General features: G+C 45.9%; 1 protein-coding gene across 3 annotated transcripts in view; it reads left to right on the top strand.

Moving 5' to 3' along the window:
- PISD (phosphatidylserine decarboxylase) overlaps positions 1–18,043 on the top strand; it is a 61,976-nt gene that overhangs the window by 17,974 nt on the left and 25,959 nt on the right. Inside the window, exon 3 of one of the 3 annotated variants that reach the window (XM_083373918.1) lies at positions 5,009–5,184. In XM_083373918.1, coding sequence (XP_083230044.1) covers positions 5,009–5,184 — 176 coding nt within the window. Of the gene's footprint in view, positions 1–5,008; positions 5,185–16,715; positions 17,050–18,043 lie in introns of those variants that run through there. The other 2 variants (XM_083373920.1, XM_083373919.1) reach the window with 2 other exon arrangements.

The following is an 18,043-nucleotide window of genomic DNA, read 5'->3' as shown; positions in this document are numbered from 1 at the left end:
AGCTGTTCTACTGGTTAATTGTTCTAACTGTCAGGGAATTTCTCCTTAGTTCTAGGTTGCTTCTCTCCTTGACTAGTTTCCATTCGTTGCTTCTTGTCCTGCTTTCAGGTGCTTTGGAGAATAGCTTGGCTCCCACTTCTTTGGGGCAGCCCCTGAGATACTGGAACACTGCTATCATGTCACCCCTTACCTTCATTAAACTACACATACCCAATTCCAGCAACCGTTCCCTATATGTTTTAGCCTCCAGCCCCCTAATCATCTTTGTTGCTCTTCTCTGTACCCTTTCTAGAGTCTCGACAACTTTTTTACATCGTGGTGACCAAAACAAGATGCAGTATTCCAGGTGTGGCCTTACCAAGGCGTTGTAAAGTGGTATTAGTACTTCACATGATCTTGATTCTATCCCTCTGTTAATGCAGCCTAGCACTGTGTTGGCTTTTTTGGCAGCTGCAGCACACTGCTGACTCATATTTAAGTGATTGTCCACTAGGACTCCGAGATCTCTCTCACAGTTAATACTATCGAGCAAGGTACCATCTATACTATACCTGTGCATTTGATTTTTCCTGCCTAAATGTAGAACCTTACTTTTTTCACAATTGAATTTCATTTTGTTAGATAGTGCCCAGTGTTCGAGTCTGTCCAGATCCTCCTGTATCTTAAGCCTATCTTCTGGAGTGTTGGCTATTCCTGCCAGCTTGGTGTCATCTGCAAATTTGATGAGTTCCCCATCTATCCCCTCGTCCAAATCATTGATGAAGATGTTGAAGAGCACTGGGCCCAGAACAGAGCCCTGGGGCACCCCACTACACACTTCCTTCCATGTAGATGCAGTTCCATTGAGGACCACACGCTGAGTACGGCCTGTCAGCCAGCTACGAATCCATCTGGTGGTGATGCTGTCTAACCCACATTTTTCTATCTTATCAAGTAGTAGGTTGTGATCTACTTTATCAAATGCCTTACTGAAGTCCAAGTAAATTATATCTACAGTATTCCTCTGGTCCACTAGTTTTGTCACTTGGTCAAAGAATGCAATAAGATTTGTCTGGCACGATCTGTTTTTGACAAACCAATGTTGGCTTTTAGTGATAACTTTGTTCGCATCAAGGTGTTCGCTGATTTGTTGTTTGATTATCTTTTCCAGAATCTTCCCAGGTATTGAAGTCAGGCTGATAGGTCTGTAGTTTCCTGGATCTATGTTTTCCCTTTTTTGAAGATGGGAACTGCATCAGCTCTCTTCCAGTCCTCTGGTAGTTCCCCAGTGCTCCAGGATCTTTGAAAAATATAGTTCAATGGTTCTGAGATCACGTCTTCCAGTTCCTTGAGAACCTTGGGGTGTAATCCATCTGGGCCTGGTGATTTGAACTCGTCTAGGCTGGACAGGTGCTCACTTAGCATTTTCTTGCCTATCTTAACTTGCGTTTCTATTCTGTTTTTTATGGCACTGGTTTTGGTAGGTTGGATTGTTTTTTCCCTTTGTGTAAAGACAGATGCAAAAACTGAGTTAAATAGTTCTGCTTTCTCCCTGTTGCTTGTCACCTTCTTGCCACTTTCCCTCACTAATGGACCAATCATTTCCTTAACTTTTTTCTTGTTTCTTATATGTTGAAAGCTTTTTTGTTATTTTTGACTTTGGTCGCAAGCCTTAGTTCATTTTGAGCCTTAGCTTCTCTCACTTTATCTTTGCAGGCATGGGCTGTTTGCTGATATTCTGCCTTAGTTATGTGCCCCTCTTTCCAATTCTTATACTTGTCCTTTTTATCTTTCAGTTTATCAGAGAGTTCTTTATGCAGCCATGCTGGTTTCTTTTGAAAGCTGTTATTTTTCTTCTTTGTTGGTATTGTGCTAGACTGGGCCTTTATTATCTCACTTTTCAAAATTTCCCAAGCTTCTTGAGTTGTTTTCCCCTTTAGGATTCTCATCCATGGAATTCTTCCCAAGGTCTCTCTAAGTTTATTGAAATTAGCTCTTTTAAAGTCCAAGACTCTAGCTTGGCTGTGTTCTATTGCTTGTGCTTCCATAATGTTGAATTCCAATATTGCATGATCACTTCCCCCCAAGGTTCCTGTGGCTTCGACACTTTCTATCATTTCATCTCACTGTTAGTGAGAATTAAATCCAATATGGCTAATCCCCTAGTTCCCTTCTCTACTTTTTGGGAGAGAAAGTTGTCTGCTAGGTTTGTCAGGAATCTGTTAGATCTTCCACTTGCTGCAGAATTTGTCTCCCACTTGATATCAGGGTAATTAAAGTCCCCCATTACTATTGTGATGCACTTCCTACATACCTTAGTTAACTGACTAGCAAAAGGTTCATCTATTTCCTCTGCTTGGTTGGGCGGCCTATAGTATACACCTATGGCAATGTCATTTCCCCCCCTTTTATATTGACCCAAATACATTCAGGTTTACAGTTTTCATCATTGTTGTGCTCTATTTCTGTAGAGATAAAGTTATTTCTTATATAGAGAGCAACTCTATAGAGAGCCTTGGTGGAGCAGTGGGCTAACGCCACCTTAAGTAACACCAGCTGCCTGCAATTAGTGCAGGTTCGCATCCCACCAGGCTCAAGGTTGACTCAGCCTTCCATCCTTCCGAGGTAGGTAAAATGAGGACCCAGATTGTTGGGGGCAATAAGCTGACTTTGTAATAATGCCGCTTGGGGGTGTGTGAAAGCCCTAATAAGCAGGCATATACATAGAATGAAGGCTACTGCTAAGCTTGTAAGCCGCCCTGAGTCTTCGGAGAAGGGCGGGATATAAATGGAATTAAAATAAAAAATAAATAAAAAATAAAACTCCACCTCCTCTTTTGTTTAGTCTGTTTCTTTTAAATAATTTAAATCCCGCTAGCTGTGTGTTCCATTTGTGGGTTTCATCCCACCATGTTTCTGTAATGGCAACAATATCATATCCGCGCTCATTTACCTGAATTTCTAGTTCACCCTGCTTACTGTTCATACTCTGTGCATTAGTGTATAGACATTTGAGTCCTTTATGACTGACGCTGTGTTTACTTGCTGCATAACCTGTGTGGTGCCTGGCTTCCCCTATTTTCTTAGATTGCCGGGGACAGTGATGTACTGTATCAATTAACTCACTATCCCCATTATTTAGTTTAAATATTCCTCCAGAAAAGCTGTGAATTTATTGCCAAGTAACTCAGTCCCTTTCTTGGATGGATGCAGACCATCTCTTTTGTACATTTTTTCATTGGACCAGCTACAGACATCGTGACTAATATAACCAAAGCCTTCTCCTTTACACCACTCCTTTAGCCACATATTAAATTCTGCTATACGCTGGCCTTTTCCATTTTGCTCCTTATACACAGGTAATACCTCTGAAAAAGTGAGCCTACAGCCTATTCTGCTGAGTTCCTGCCCCAAGCTCTGGAAATCATTCTGCACAGAGAGTACATTGTTTTGGGACAGATCGTTAGTGCCAAGATGTACAATGGCATCCACATCACAGTCTTTGCTGGCATTTTTGGCTATTTTGAAAATACGCTTCTTGTCCCTACTGGCAGTAGCACCTGGAAGACACCTGACCTCTTTCGAAACCTCTGTATCCTTTCCTAAATTTACATCCCTTATAATTGAATCACCAGCCAGAAGGTGGCTTCTCTTTTTGGGTACCTTTCTTTTCTTGCATGACTGATGTGTAATACCTGATTCGCACTTCTCCCTGTCAAAAACAAGTTCATCTCAGACCATGGTCCCCTGCTTATTTGAGTTATCATCACAATTACCTTGACCTGTTTCCTTAATGTCCCTGTTAAGGTCAGCAAGGGCACTGTATATGTTATGCAGGGACACAGCTAAAGCTTTGGATTTATGGTTCACAGCTCTCACCCTGCCAGATCCCACGGTTGTCCACGCTGCCCTTCTCCTGCAGGATCTTTGCGGTAGAGGGGGCTGATAGCATGGAGGCTCAGTAGAGTAGGAGGGCTGAACTGAACACCTGATTTCTGCCTGAAGAGCGCAGATTACAGACCCTAGATGAATAATCTGTCCTCGTAGACTAGTAATTTGTGTACAGATAGGACAGTTTCCCAGTTTGAAAAGAGTGCTGCAAAAGACAGCTGCAAAACAAGTGTTGCACTGAACTAAGCCAGACATGCTGAGATGAAAGGAATCTCAGATGCACTTGCCCTGAATGTACCAACACTATTTTTGATTTTGTTACACGATTCGCGCGCCGTTAGGCACACGGGCCGCTACTGTGCTCCTCCACCCACTTCTCCTTAACTCACAGTTTTGTAGCTTTTCCCAGCAGCCTCTGGCAGTTTAAAAGCAAAGAGGGTCCAATCAGCAAAGAGGGTCCAATCAGCAAAGAGGGTCCAATCAGCAAGAACTTAGCTACTGTGCTCCTCCACCCACTTCTCCCACTTCTTCATTACTGATAAAGGAGAATGTTTGTAACTCAGGGTTGACATGAGGGGACCTTGGTGCTCCCTGAGTTTGGTGGTTTTCTTGCAGACGTTTCATGGTCCAACCTAGGTAACGTCATCATTATTTTTAAGTAAAAAGCCACCAAATTCAGATTTCGGGGTTCCCACCTTAAATCTTGCTAGATCTGGCAACCTCTTGGCATTTGATAAACTTTAAATATATTTTGATGTCCCACACACCGTGGACTAAGTTCAGTAGACTATCATAGTTCTCAGATAAGAAAAAAGGGTGTAATACTAAATCTAATTTCATTTGGAAGAGGCAAAGAAGATGCCTTATTACTGTTAACTCTTACTCAGTGTTCTGGTTTGCCAATAGTTTAGGGTTGTGGTTTTTCTGAAGTGCCTTATGTCTGACAATTTTGAGTTGCAAGCCAATCTATCTACAAGTCACAGACCTGCATGGCAGCAAGCTAGTCTTTTTATCCTTTTGGATACAAATTTTGCCATTCTGAAGCCCTGTCATCTTAGGCCTTTGACTTGAACCTCCCGCTGGGCTTTAGCATCTTGCCTGCTTTGATTTTCTAAAGAGTGGATCCCTTTTGTTCCAGGGCAGAGACCCCTGCACACGGGACCTCTGAATGTGGTGCTGCGCATCCGTCCATTGCATCTTTTTGTGGCGACTGGAACAGGATATGTGGGATACAAGCAATATGAGAAGCACCAGGAGAAGAATCTTGAAAAGTTGGGTGTGGAGGTGGCCCCCAAAATTGCAAGTGAATGGGAAGTAAGTTATTAAGCATTTTGTAATTTGTCCTTAAAGCCAAATAATATAATAATTAAGCATTCTGTAACTTGTTCTTAAATTCCAAATCCTTCCAAAGAAACATAAGACCAAACAAGTATTGTAGTGTGTTGTTTAAGAAGCTGAATTTGGCTTATCTAGTAGTATTTCTTCAACTCAGCCAGTTAAAGCCATGCTTCCACTGCTGATCTGGATCAAAACTGGATGAAAAAATTCATGAACCATGTGTGTTACTTTAAACAATTCACTTTAAACTTTTTAAACCTAAAACATGCAATGTATATATTTTAACATCAAAGTTGATTTTAATATTTTAATTCAGAGCAATGTGAGATCTAGAGACTAATTGCATTTTGATTCACATGTTAGAATGGGAATCATGTAAGGTGGTTAAAAATGTGGATTGGACAAAATTCTTGAGCTTTGCTAAGTATAAGAGCCGATGAGCACAATCTGTAGTAGAAGGTTTTTCTTTTTTGTTTTAAATCACTGCTCCTTTAACAAATCCTGTAGTGCTGAAAGTTAATGCTTACAGGTCCCATCCTGTTGGCAAACAGTCCCTGTGCAATGTTGGCTAAATGCGTTAATTCATTTCTGAAAAGGAAAAGGTTTGTTTTGACTGCCGTGGCGCTATTTGTGTACTTTTCTGTTGAGGGTAAATTTCCAGTAACCGGATCTCTTACACTGCACTGTGGGGGATCGTGTCCTTTAATTCATTAGAGGTGAGCAAGGGGCGGGATTGCCTCATTGACCTCTTGGGCAAACGGCAGGATCTGAGGCCTCCCGGAGCAGTTCTGCTACCCTGGCTGAGTCCAGGGGTTTAAGATTAGGAGAGGATGGTTTTGATATAAATATTTTGTATATTTTACTGTGTTTCACTCTGTCCTGTGCAAATTCTGTTCTTAATTAAGAGTTTTGACATCCGTTATGCCAGTTATGATAACTAAGTTTTAAAGCAATAACAATGAAGATAAAAAGACAGTGGGAGCACAATTTATTTCCCCAAAGAGGTCTCTCTGAATAAGCAAGCCCGGGAGTTGAATGTCGTTGGGCCTGTGGTGGATAATCCTGCTCTAATGGCTGGCCTGGCTCAGGCCTTTCTTCCATCTTCCCTCGGTTTGCCAAAGGTCAGAAGAGGAGCCACAGCCATACATGCTTTAGTGACCTTCCCCACAATCCTGGTTGCCTTACACAGTGTATTAATTAACTGCCTTGAAGAAAAGCGGAAGCTCATTCTGGGAATTCCTTTCTGAGTTTTTGGGTGGGCAGCTGTGGCGTCTTGATACTACTCGAAAAGGGGTCTTCAGACTTGGCAAGACTTTTTTTTTTAATTCCATTTATATCCCGCCCTTCTCCAAAGACTCAGGGCGGCTTACAAGCTTAGCAGTAGCCTTCATTCTATGTATATGCCTGCTTATTAGGGCTTTCACACACACCCCAAGCGGCATTATTACAAAGTCAGCTTATTGCCCCCAACAATCTGGGTCCCCATTTTACCTACCTCGGAAGGATGGAAGGCTGAGTCAACCTTGAGCCTGGTGGGACTCGAACCTGCACTAATTGCAGGCAGCTGGTGTTACTTAAGGAGGCATTAGCCCACTGCTCCACCAAGACTTGTGGACTTTAGCTCTCAGAATTCCTCCGTTGCCAAGTTTGGAGACCGCTGCATTAGAAGGAGGGGTGGGCAAGAATTTTACTCTCATTGCTGCCTTTGTTGGGGTGTACCAGTTGTCCTTGCTACTTGTATGGCACGGTTTGTCTAAGATTCCACATTCAATTTCCCATTGCTGTCAGCTGGGGGTAAATACATTTTGGGAGGGATTCAAAAAAGTGGGTTTAGCCCTGAGATTACTCACTCCTGAACTGCGTAGAGTTTCAGAATATCTGCTGTTTGTTTTGAGATGGTGTGCTTCCTGTTGGGTCTCACGGCCTGCCCTTCATCTATCCCTAAATTTCTGAAGGAGCTTCCTTCTTTCCCTGTGCAGATAATATCTGTTTTTCTTTGAAAATGAGCTTGTTTGATACCCAGAAGGAAGAGGACTGTTCTCTGGTGGGGCCCTAATTTTGGAATGCCCCCTTGCATTTTATTATTTTGGCATCAAGTGGAAAGCTTTCTTTTAAAGTGTTGTAATACAAATGAGGCATTCCATTTTTGCATTTAAGTGTGCATTTTAATACTTGTAAAAGCAGCCTCCCATTTTATTTCATGGGGTAGCTTGCACCTTGTACTGAATGTTGCTGTTGTCTCCTGGCCTGGGATGCCTTGTCTTTGTGTTCTGCCTGGGGCTGGCAGTGGCAGAGCTGCTGATGCTGCTGGGACATCTGTGGGATAGAAGCTGGGGGAGGGATATGCTTTCAGTCTGGTGTTGCATATTTGGGGGGGTTGCTTGTTAAGCAGCAAAATGGATACCTTAAACCAGGGGTGTCAAACTCAATTTCATTGAGGGCCACATCAGCATTGTGGTTGCCCTCAGGGGGCCGGGTGGGTGAGGCCAGGATGGGCGTGGCCTACTGGGTGGGTGCAGCTGGAGTGCGTATGGCCTACTGGGTGGGCATGGCCAGCTCTACATCGTTTGCATCAAGGGTGCCTGTGGGGGCCTGGGCTGGAGTGGGACAGATCTTGAGGGTCTCTGGCAGGAGGAGGGTCTCTGGGCCAGGGCCAAGGCAGTGGGGGCCGTTCCCTCACTGTTTCCAGGATGGCTTTGCGGGCCAGATGAAACCACTTCGCGGGCCGGATCCGGCCCCCGGGCCTTGTGTTTGACATGTCTGCCTTAAACACTGTTAAAATAGGAAAATATGCTTAATTCATCAAGAGGGGCTGTGCAAAGTATACGGCAGCCATTCATATCCCCAAACTGCCTAGAGCAGGGGTGTCAAACTCAATTTCATTGAGGGCCGCATCAGCATTGCAGTTGCCCTCGGGGGGCCGGCTGGGTGTGGCCAGGGTGGGCATGGCCTACTGGGTGGGCATAGCCAGCTCTACATCATTTGTGTCAAGGGTACCTATGGGGGCCTGGGCAGGAGTGGGACAGATCTGAGGGTCTCTGGCAGAAGGAGATGGGACCAGGGAAGTGCCAAGGCATGGTCCACCGGAGGAGCCTCACTGTTCCTCTCAGGCCATGGGGGGGACTGGACGGTGGTGCGGAGATCAAATGCCTAGCCCAGCTCTCAAGCACCCACGGCACTAAGCCCAGCCCCACTTCCCCAAGGGGGTGCCCAGCTGCATTTACCTCCTCCTCAAGGCTGCTGCTGCTGTGCTTGTTCTCCTTAGCCAGGCTGCTCATGATGGGTACGAGGGCAAAATCGAGAGGGAGGCCCATTCCCTCTCCATGTGATAAGACCTGGCTTTGTATCCAAAGCTTCCATAGCAATAGGGAGACCCCCCAGCATAGACCAGGAGGAGGGGGCAAGGGGATGGTGAAAGGGCAGCAGGGCAGAACTAAGGTAGGACTTCCCTCAGACCTTCCCTCTCCTTCCTTCCTTCCTTCCAAAGAACAGAGTGGTGGGAAAATATTTGAGATGAGGGAGGGAGGGAGAAAAACAGGCAAGAAACACAGCTGGGGAAGTGTCATCCCTCGTGAGGAATGAAGAATTGCACCATTGCCTGGAAATGGCCAGCACATGGCCCTCGCCTACTTCACATATCCAGCTTGGTGGGCTCTGGGGGAGGGGATGCCATGAGCAGCATGAGAGTTGTTGTTACCTACGCAATGCTGCCCAGCCCCTAGCCTGCCTGGCTTTGGCAGGTAGCGGGGTACTCTACTCACAGTTCCAAGAGTCTGAGCCGGGTGGCATGAATCTGAAGAGAAGGACAACGCTGCCCAACCCCTAGCCTGCCTGAAGTAGGCAGGGCCATGTGTTGGCCACTTCCAAGCGATGGTGCATTTCTTCATTCCTCACAAAGGGTGATACCTCCCCAGCATGTGCCAAGGGGGAAGTGCCGACACAGCACGGGCCGGTCCCTCGCTGTTTCCAGATGGCCTTGTGGAGCTAAGACTGAATGTATTTCAGCATAGATGACCACCACAAAATTGTACATTAGCTCCCGGCCAGCCTGGGCTGGGGCCAAGACAGCAGGGGCCGTTCCCTCACTGAAACAGCATCCGGCCCCCGGGCCTTGTGTTTGACATGTCTGGCCTAGAGTAACCCCAAACAGCAAGATGGAATAAATAATAAATAAACATGATCAATAAACAATTAAAACTGTCAGAACCCACTCCAATCCACAGCTTATGAAAGAAAGACTCTTGGAGGCAAGATTGCCCAAGCAGGAACTTTTACTAAGACATAGATGACAGAGGATATAATAGACAGGATCTGGAAACTGTCTCACAGATCGATATTTTTAAAGTGTCCTCGCGCAAAAACGCCACCGCTCAGTCTATTTGGTCAGTTCCTGATCAGTCAAGTCTCAGGTGTCCAAATCCTTGTGGGAAAGGGAGAACCAACCCTCAGTCCATTCGTAGCACAGTCCCTCCCTCCCTCCCCTTCACATTCCATCCGGAGATGCAAGCCAGAATTCCCCCACCCCCTTTCTTAGCTGCTGGAAAATCAGAGAGGGAGAGGATTTCCTTTCATCGGCCAGAACCAGAATTCTCCCCACCCCCTTTCTTAGTTGTCCGAAGGGAGGGGGTTCCTTTCCTCCGTCTTTTTGCGATGGCCGATGGCCGACAGGCCGGCTGAATAAACAAAAGGTTACATCTAAGGGAAAGAGATGGGGCAATAAAGACCCCTGTCTTCTCCTTCCTCCTTGGGAATGGCAGAATCCAGTAAGGGGTGTGTGTGAGATTTGGGCTTGCACAGAGAGGGAGTTAGAAATGAAATATAAATGGATTCTGACAAAAACACATTGAAGAAGACAGTCACCTCAATATGAGCCAGCCGTGTGCTGCAGCTGCCAAAAAAGCCAACACAGTGCTAGGCTGCATTAACAGAGGGATAGAATCAAGAAGTACTAATACCACTTTACAATGCCTTGGTAAGGCCACACCTGGAATACTGCATCCAGTTTTGGTCACCACGATGTAAAAAAGATGTCGAGACTCTAGAAAGGGTACAGAGAAGAGCAACAAAGATGATCGGGGGACTGGAGGCAAAAACATATAGGGAACGGTTGCTGGAATTGGGTTTGTGTAGTTTAATGAAGAGAAGGGTGAGGGGTGACATGATAGCAGTGTTCCAATATCAGGGGCTGCCACAAAGAAGAGGCAGTCAAGCTATTCTCCAAAGCACCTGAAAGCAAGACAAGAAGCAACGGATTGAAACTAATCAAGGAGAGAAGCAACCTAGAACTAAGGAGAAACTTCCTGACAGTTAGAACAATTAACCAGTGGAACAACCTGCCTCCAGAGGTGGTGAATGCTCCAACACTGGAGGTTTTTAAGAAGAGACTGGACAGCCATTGGTCTGAAATGGAATAAGGTTTCCTGCCTGAGCAGGGGGTTGGACTAGATGACCTCCAAGGTCACTTCCAACTTTATTATTATTATTTATTATAAGAAGCATCTGAAATATTCACCCCTGCCCATTCCAGGGGGAGTGTTGGAGCTACTAGTGCAGTGCTGAGCATCCCCCACCCCCCCTTCATACATTTCCAAATCTCTTGAAATATGTAGCTTTGAAAATGACTTATTTTTTCCCCAGTCACATCTACCTGCCCCACCAGAGCAGGGAGACAGAGAATGTCCCCTCTCTCAGGGAGGTCCATATAGTGGGACCACGAAAAAGGGCCTTTTCTGTGGTGGCTCCCTCCCTGGGGAATATCATCTCTGCATAGGAAAGGTTGGCCCTGATACTCTTTTGAAAAACCCTGGAGACGTGATCTTGCCCCACGGACCCCAGGGTGACGTGGAGCCGATCACGCAATTTGTTGGATTGTACCCACGAAGGGGGCGAGGGGATTATTCGGTTTTGTATTGGGGTTTTATTTCTGTGATTTGCCCAGAGTCGCCGTGAGTCAGTTGGTGGGCCGTTTAAAATTTCTTAATAAATAGTAATGAATTGAAAAACTATCACAACTGTTGCCAGATGAGTGCCTCCCTTGAAAGAAGGCCAGTAGATTTTTCTCCCATGTCCTGCATATAATCAGGCTACAAAGGCCAGGGTGACTCACTGGTGCTCCCCCCCCTGGTCTGTTGTCTGTTTTCCTTTGAATAGAGAGCACGGATTACGTTGTCAAAAGAGACGGAGTAGCTGGCAGCAGAGCTGTCTAAAGTCTGGCAGAGGAGCAGCACACGTCCCCCGAACCCAGCGCCCTTTGGCCCCACTTCATGGAGTACATCCTGTCCCGGGAGGCTGGTGCTGCCTGGCACTCCGGCTGAGCTCAACACCTGTGCGGCTCAGGAGGAACCCGGAGGCCCCCAGCCGGGATTGGCCAGCCAGGCTCGGCAGAGGGGCAGGGCCGGTGTTGACAAGCAGCCCCTTGCAGGCCGGGCCCAGAGGGCACTGGGTTTGCCGAGGGCGAAAGGGCAGGGGAAGAGGCCAGAGCAGAGGGGAGCCTTCCTGGGGGGGGGAATGTAACCCCTGACCCTCTGTCCGGAGGAGGACAAGGCCGTAGTGGTCCCGTGACACAAAGACTACGGAATTTGATCCCTTGAGAACACTGGAATGTTCAGCGCTATTATTAAATAGGGGAATGTGTTTTAATCCAAAGGGCTCCCGTGAATCAACATTTCTGTGGGAATGATAAGCTTTTTGTATATACTATAACTTGGACTAAATCTGATCTGAAGGCTATTAGGGGCTACCATTTTCCACAAATCAGCTTTTGTCTTGCTAGCTCTGTCCAGAGACAAGAGCTCATGCTGGGCTGAAAATACATAAAGATCTCTCTCGGGTGATTAAATAGTTCTGAATGTTGTATATCGTGGTAAATCAGGACGTTAGAGAATGAGAAAAGGGACACGGTGGCTCAGTGGGTTAGGACGCTGAGCTTGTCGATCAGAAGGTCGGCAGTTTGGCGGGTCAAATCCCGAGTGCCGCGTAACAGAGTGAGCGCCTGTTACTCGTCCCAGCTTCTGCCAACCTAGCAGTTCAAAAGCACGTAAAAAACGCAAGTAGAAAAATAGGGACCACTACGGTGGGAAGGTAACAGCGTTCCGTGCACCTTTGGCGTCTAGTCATGCCGGCCACATGACCACGGAGACGTCCTCGGACAAGCGCTGGCTCTTCGGCTTTGAAACGGAGATGAGCACCGGCCCCTAGAGTTGGAAACGACTAGCACGCATGTGCGGGGGAACCTTTACCTTTTTTTACCTAGAGAATGAGAGTTTGGGTATGACCTATACACTCCAACATTTGCATTGGCTTATGTGTCCCTAAAATGTAGATTCAAGGGTCAGTTTGGTGTGGCGGTTGAAGGCTCCAGGTGAGAAGCTGGGAGCCACAAAGGTCTTTGCACAAAGCCAGCTGGGAGATGTTATGCTTACTATTCCCGTTCCATGAAAACTATCTTTATACCAGCATAATTGGCACCCCTTACTCACTGGAGCGTTTGGGGGTCCAACTAATTTGGAAGTATGAAATTCCTTCCCTTGTAGGTTAAAGACCCTGGTGGGATGAGTATTGCAGATCACTTAATAGGATATCAATCAGAATAGAGCTGGAAGGGACCTCGGAGGTCTTCTAGTCCAACCCTCTGCTGAAGCAGGAGTCCCCATACCATTTCAGGCAAGTGACCGTCCAGTGTCTTCTTAAAAGCCTCCAGTGATGAAGCACCCACGGCTTCTTGTGGCAAGCTGTTCCACTAGTTAATTGTCCTCTCCTTAGTTCCAGGTTGCTTCTCTTCTTGATTAAGTTCCCGTTCATTGTTTCTTGTCTTGCCTTCTGGGGCTTTGGGAAATAAGTTGAGCCCCTCCTCTTTGTGGCAAATCCTGTAATCCTGCTATCCTATCCCCCCCAGTCCTCCTTTTCTCTAGACCAGTCAAACCCAAGAGGAGTGTGCTTTTGTTGTCTTTAGGCCTTTTCCCTTTTATGGGCAATAATATTTTGAAATTCAGCTTGTATAATTTATAATAGTTTTCAGGAATGAATATGAATCATGTCAGGCCTTTCTAACCACTAGATATTATAAAGAGTTGTTTGTAATTTGCTCTGCTTGATGTTAGTTGATATAACTCTTGGTTATCATTGTTATCATTACTTGTTAGATGTTTCTGGAGCAGGCAAACAGGTTCAAAACAAGAGAATTCCAATGTGGGAAGACTGAAATGGCTTCATGAGCCTCAAGTGGCCGTGAGGTCTGTTGGTGAGAATTTGGTGGATTGCAAAAATAAAAAAAATAAAAATTGAATCTACATGCAGCTGGGAAATTAGGAGTGCACAATCCTTGCTCTTTTTTTTACTGTTGTGATGAAGAGTTTTGGGACCAGATATAGAGAAGGAGATGGGGAAGGTGGTTGCTGAAGAAAATGGGGTATTGGCAGTAGGCATATTCCCACAAATTTGTTGAGATGATGGAGAGCAGAGAACACTTATTAAGGAAAAAGTAGTGAGTAAACACAAAAAACCCTCTTACCATGGCAGTTCTTCCCAATCCCCTCCCTTGCTCGAATGTACAGTGCACAAAGGAGATTGTGTGGCTTCGCAAGCTCCAGGCCTGGTTTCATGTCTCTAGTGCTTGAGCTTTAATCTATAAAGGGTCTGCTTCCAGCAGCTGAAACTTATGCAGTACAATTCTCAGGAGACGAAGCTGACATTCTTCACCAGTTTTAGCTCTTATTCTAGCCAGGTCTGAACATGCTAAGGCTTGTGGCTTGCAAGTGGGCCCTACTGAAGCAGATCTTCCCCGTGGTGGCATCTGTCCTGTGGAATGATTTGTCCAAGGCAAGGATGTTTTGACAGAGATACCGTACTTGAGAGATGGCATCTAGCCTTTGTTTAAACACCTCCACCATCTCCCAAGACACTGAATGTCTGCTGCTGTAGGCTGTTTTTCCTTTTGTTCATCTGAAGTCAACTTCCTTTTAACTTGTCCTGACTTCTCTTGACACCTAACATTTCTCTCATCTGTCTTGTCTTCTCTAAGCTAATCATATCCATGTCTCCAACTGTTCCTTAAACAGTATTCCTTCAAGACTCTTTATCATCTAGGTTACTCTCTTCTGGGAACTCTATATTTTGTCAACTAGCTTCCTAAAATGTGATGTGCAGACCTGGCACAATATTTTAAGTGTGATTGGACCAGTTCAGGATTGAAAGGAAGGAAGAGTTGTCTTGAGCTTAACATTTGATGGTGACCGTAATTGCATTTCCTTTTTTTCAACTTAATCACACTATTAGATCATGTTCAGATTGTGGTCCATCAAGACAACTAAATATTTTTTGATGTTCTGCTACCCAGTGTGATTTCAACCATCCCATACTCATGTCCTCAATTTTTCTTACTCAAACATGGAACTTTATTTTTGTCCCAAACAATTTTGCTGACTTTTGCCCATTGTTCTAATGTATCAGATTCCTCCTGAATTTTGATACTGTCCTTTAAGCTGTTTGCTGTCTTTCCTAACTTCATATGCCATCCACAATTTGACACTCATATTTTCTAAACCTTCAACCAAGTCATTTGTAAAAACATTGAACAGTATAAGGTCTAAATCAGAAATCTCTGGTATTAACCCCACTTTCCAACTTAATGTGGTATGACTGATACAGTTGCCAGATATAATTGTTCAATCAAATCTGTAACCCGTTAATAGTACTGTCATCCACATGTTGCTTGGATCTGAAAGGAGATTTGTTTGAATGCTTTTATGAAAAAAAGACATACTATGTCCATCATGGTCCCATGGTCAATTTCATTTCATCCATTGTTTTTATATTACTGTTATTGTAACCTGCTTCATGGTTCACATAAATGGCTAATAGTCTTTAATTTGTGTGTGTGTGTGTGTATTTGTGTGTGTGTGTGTGTGTGTGTGTGTGTGTGTGTGTGTGCACCTGTGTGCAGTAAGTCATTAAAGTTAAATGGATTTTCTCTCAAGTAAGCAAATGTAGAATTGTAATCATAGCCCTAGAGCAGGGGTAGGCAACCTCGGCTCTTTCATGACTCATGGACTTCAACTCCCAGAATTCCTGAGGAATTCTGGGGGTTGAAGTCCATGAGTCATGAAAGAGCCGAGGTTGCCTACCCCTGCCCTAGAGGATAAAAAATACAATGTGTGAAACCGTGAGATAGATCATTCTGCGCATTTAAATTGAGAATATGAAACATTGAGTTATTTACTTTAGTTTGCACATTTGGCTTATTTTACACTTTTAGTTACAAAACAGCAGGTGCAAGAAGGCTTACAACAAAACAAAAGAAAACATTATTACTATGGAATTCGTGTATGGGCAATAAATGCTTACAGCACAGACAGAGCAATACAAAGTCTTGTCATTTTAGACAGCCTTCAAAGGACTTTCACGGTAGGTCAGGAGAAATGTTTGGCAGCAGCATTGCCCCGATGCAAGTCCGTATTGACCGTCCGTGGGTGCTCCTAGGTCTTAAATGTCTTGCTGAGGAGAAGGTGTGGATGGAAGATCTGGAGGTCTGTTCCTGTCACTAACGTTTGGGAGTTGCAAAGGACACGAGAGAATAACTTGGAGAGAAGGAGGGGCTCCTCCCCCTCCCCTCCCTTCTGTGACTTATAAAGTCGTGGGGAAGCGGTGCTTTTTCCTGTAGGAAAGCAAAGCCTGGCTGCAGGAGTCCCCCCAGCCTTCAGGGTCCACCCTCTCGCTTGGTGAAAGCACTTGGATACTCTGGATATCGGTCGATCGGGTACCTAAATCTCTTGGCATGTAGGCTGTTTTCATTCCCGCGTCTCTCATTAAGACAGTGGGTGTCGTGGCTAACCTGAACCTGCTTTTCTCTGAGAATGAAGTTTTGTTTAGATGCCCTGCATTTCACCCGTGTCCTAGTCATCCTTCAGCTCGGGGTCTTTCCAGAATGGCTCACAGCAGCGGCTCTCATCAACCTGTGGTCTGCGGACCCCTGGGGTGGCGTGATGTCATCACAGGGAGTCTGCAAAGGCTTGAAGTGATGTTATAATTTAAATATTGGATCTTGGGTCCATGGCCAGGGTCTGCGGCCACAAAAGGCATTTAAAGGGGCTCTGTGCTGAAGAAAAAGTTGAGACTTAGAGCATTGAAACAAAAGAGTGGATGCAATTCGACTGGGTCTGTTCCAGTGGGCTTTTGGTGCCTAACATTTTCTATTGCTGTTTTTCCGACCTCCATTTATATTTTTCTCTGTTCAGGAAGATGATCCCGAGCCTGCTGCTGTTCCAACCTTTTGTGGGAGTTAATTGGTTTATAAATCAGTGCCAGGCTTTTGTCTGCTCAGCGGCTGCTGCAGTCTCAGCGGCTCCCTGCCTGAAGCATCTCAGCCAGTTGCAAAGTGCAGCTTCTCCCGCTGGCTGGTGACTCTGGTGACCCACCCCAGCCCTCTCTTCGGAGGCTGTGGCTTTTGGCACATGCTGCCGGCAGTGGCCGGCGGGCTCTGGAGCTGGCAGGAAGCCTGGGGGAAGTGAACAAGCCTCGTCATGAGGCCCATCGCTCGCTCCTCCTGCTCGGCTGCCTGTTGTGCCTCTCTTAAAGCAGCCCGGCTCTGTGATTTGCTGAAAAGCCATCTCTCCCTCTCAGACGGTGGGGCGTCCTTAAGAGGGAATCACTGGAGTCTGAGCCAGCTTTACTACTCCCCTGAGCTGCTTTCTTAAAGAAAAAGTGTGTGCTGATGGTGTGCTGAGGGTGCGCTTCGTAAGAACCGGGGATCTTATTTTTGAGGCCTCTTTGGGTCTCCCGCACTGCTTTTCTTCTTCTTTGTCATCGTTGTCGCCGTTGTCGTCCTCCTCCTCCTCACTGTCAAGGGTATGGCGAAATAACTCTCCTGCTAACTTACTTTTTCTCCCGATTGTAAATGCAAATTTTTCCTCCGAGAGTTTGAATAGGGAAGTGTGTGATCCCAGGTACATTGCGCAGTGTTACGGTTCCAGTGGTAGGATGGCCAGGGTTTGCCTCTGCCTTGAAAGGTATGTGGCAAAACGGGGGGGGGGGGATTCTTTTAACTGTGATCCAGTGTGGCTCCTCAATACGTACCAGCCTTACCTGTCTGGCTTTGATAAAGGAGAGGTTTTGCTCAAGCCAGAATAACCCAGCAGAATGGCTGCGCAGGCTGGGATTGGCAAAGACCTCTCTTTCCATAAAAAAAAGTTCATAAATTGACTTTCTTGTTGAGGACTGCTTAGTAGGCATCATAAAGGTGCTTCCTACGTTCAGACCCCGGGACCCGTGTCTTCCGTGTCTCGGAGAGCTTGGAAGGAGAATACGGCCATCCTAATTCTTCCCCATTTTTAAATTATGGAAGCAGAGTGTGCAATGCATACAAAAAACGGGCATAGCTTCGGTTGAACCACCCTAGCTGCCATCTTGCCTTTTTTGAGCACACTATACAGACACCCCCAAAAGGGAGTAACTTTTCAGGGGGTTCCTGTCATGGCAGCGAAACCTGAACCGGCCCCGGCCTCTTGGGCAGTTCCTCAGGAAGATGCTTCCCCCCCCCCCGCCCCCTGCTCAGGATGAGGGGCTGGGGGCTTCTGGGTGTTGGATGATAACATGTTTTGTTTTGTTTTATTCCGGTGAGCTGTTGGAAAGTACTACAGAGCATTAGTTGAAAAATGTCTCCTTTCATTGATTGGTCCAGTGCAGGAGATCCCTGCTTTGAAAGGAAGGGGGCTGTTTCTTGAACATGGCGTGAGCCGAGCGGCAGCCAGTCAGCGGCAGGCTTTCGGTCTCTATTGTTCGGCAAGGGTTAGCAGCCTTCAAAAGTTTCTGGAAAAGAAAGAGCGGTCCCAAGAGGTAGCGG

Source organism: Vipera ursinii (assembly GCF_947247035.1).
Source record: "Vipera ursinii genome assembly, chromosome: 14".
Classification (NCBI taxonomy): Eukaryota; Metazoa; Chordata; class Lepidosauria; order Squamata; family Viperidae; genus Vipera; species Vipera ursinii.
Note: the sequence above shows the minus strand (reverse complement) of the source record. Positions and strands in the feature narration are given on the sequence as shown.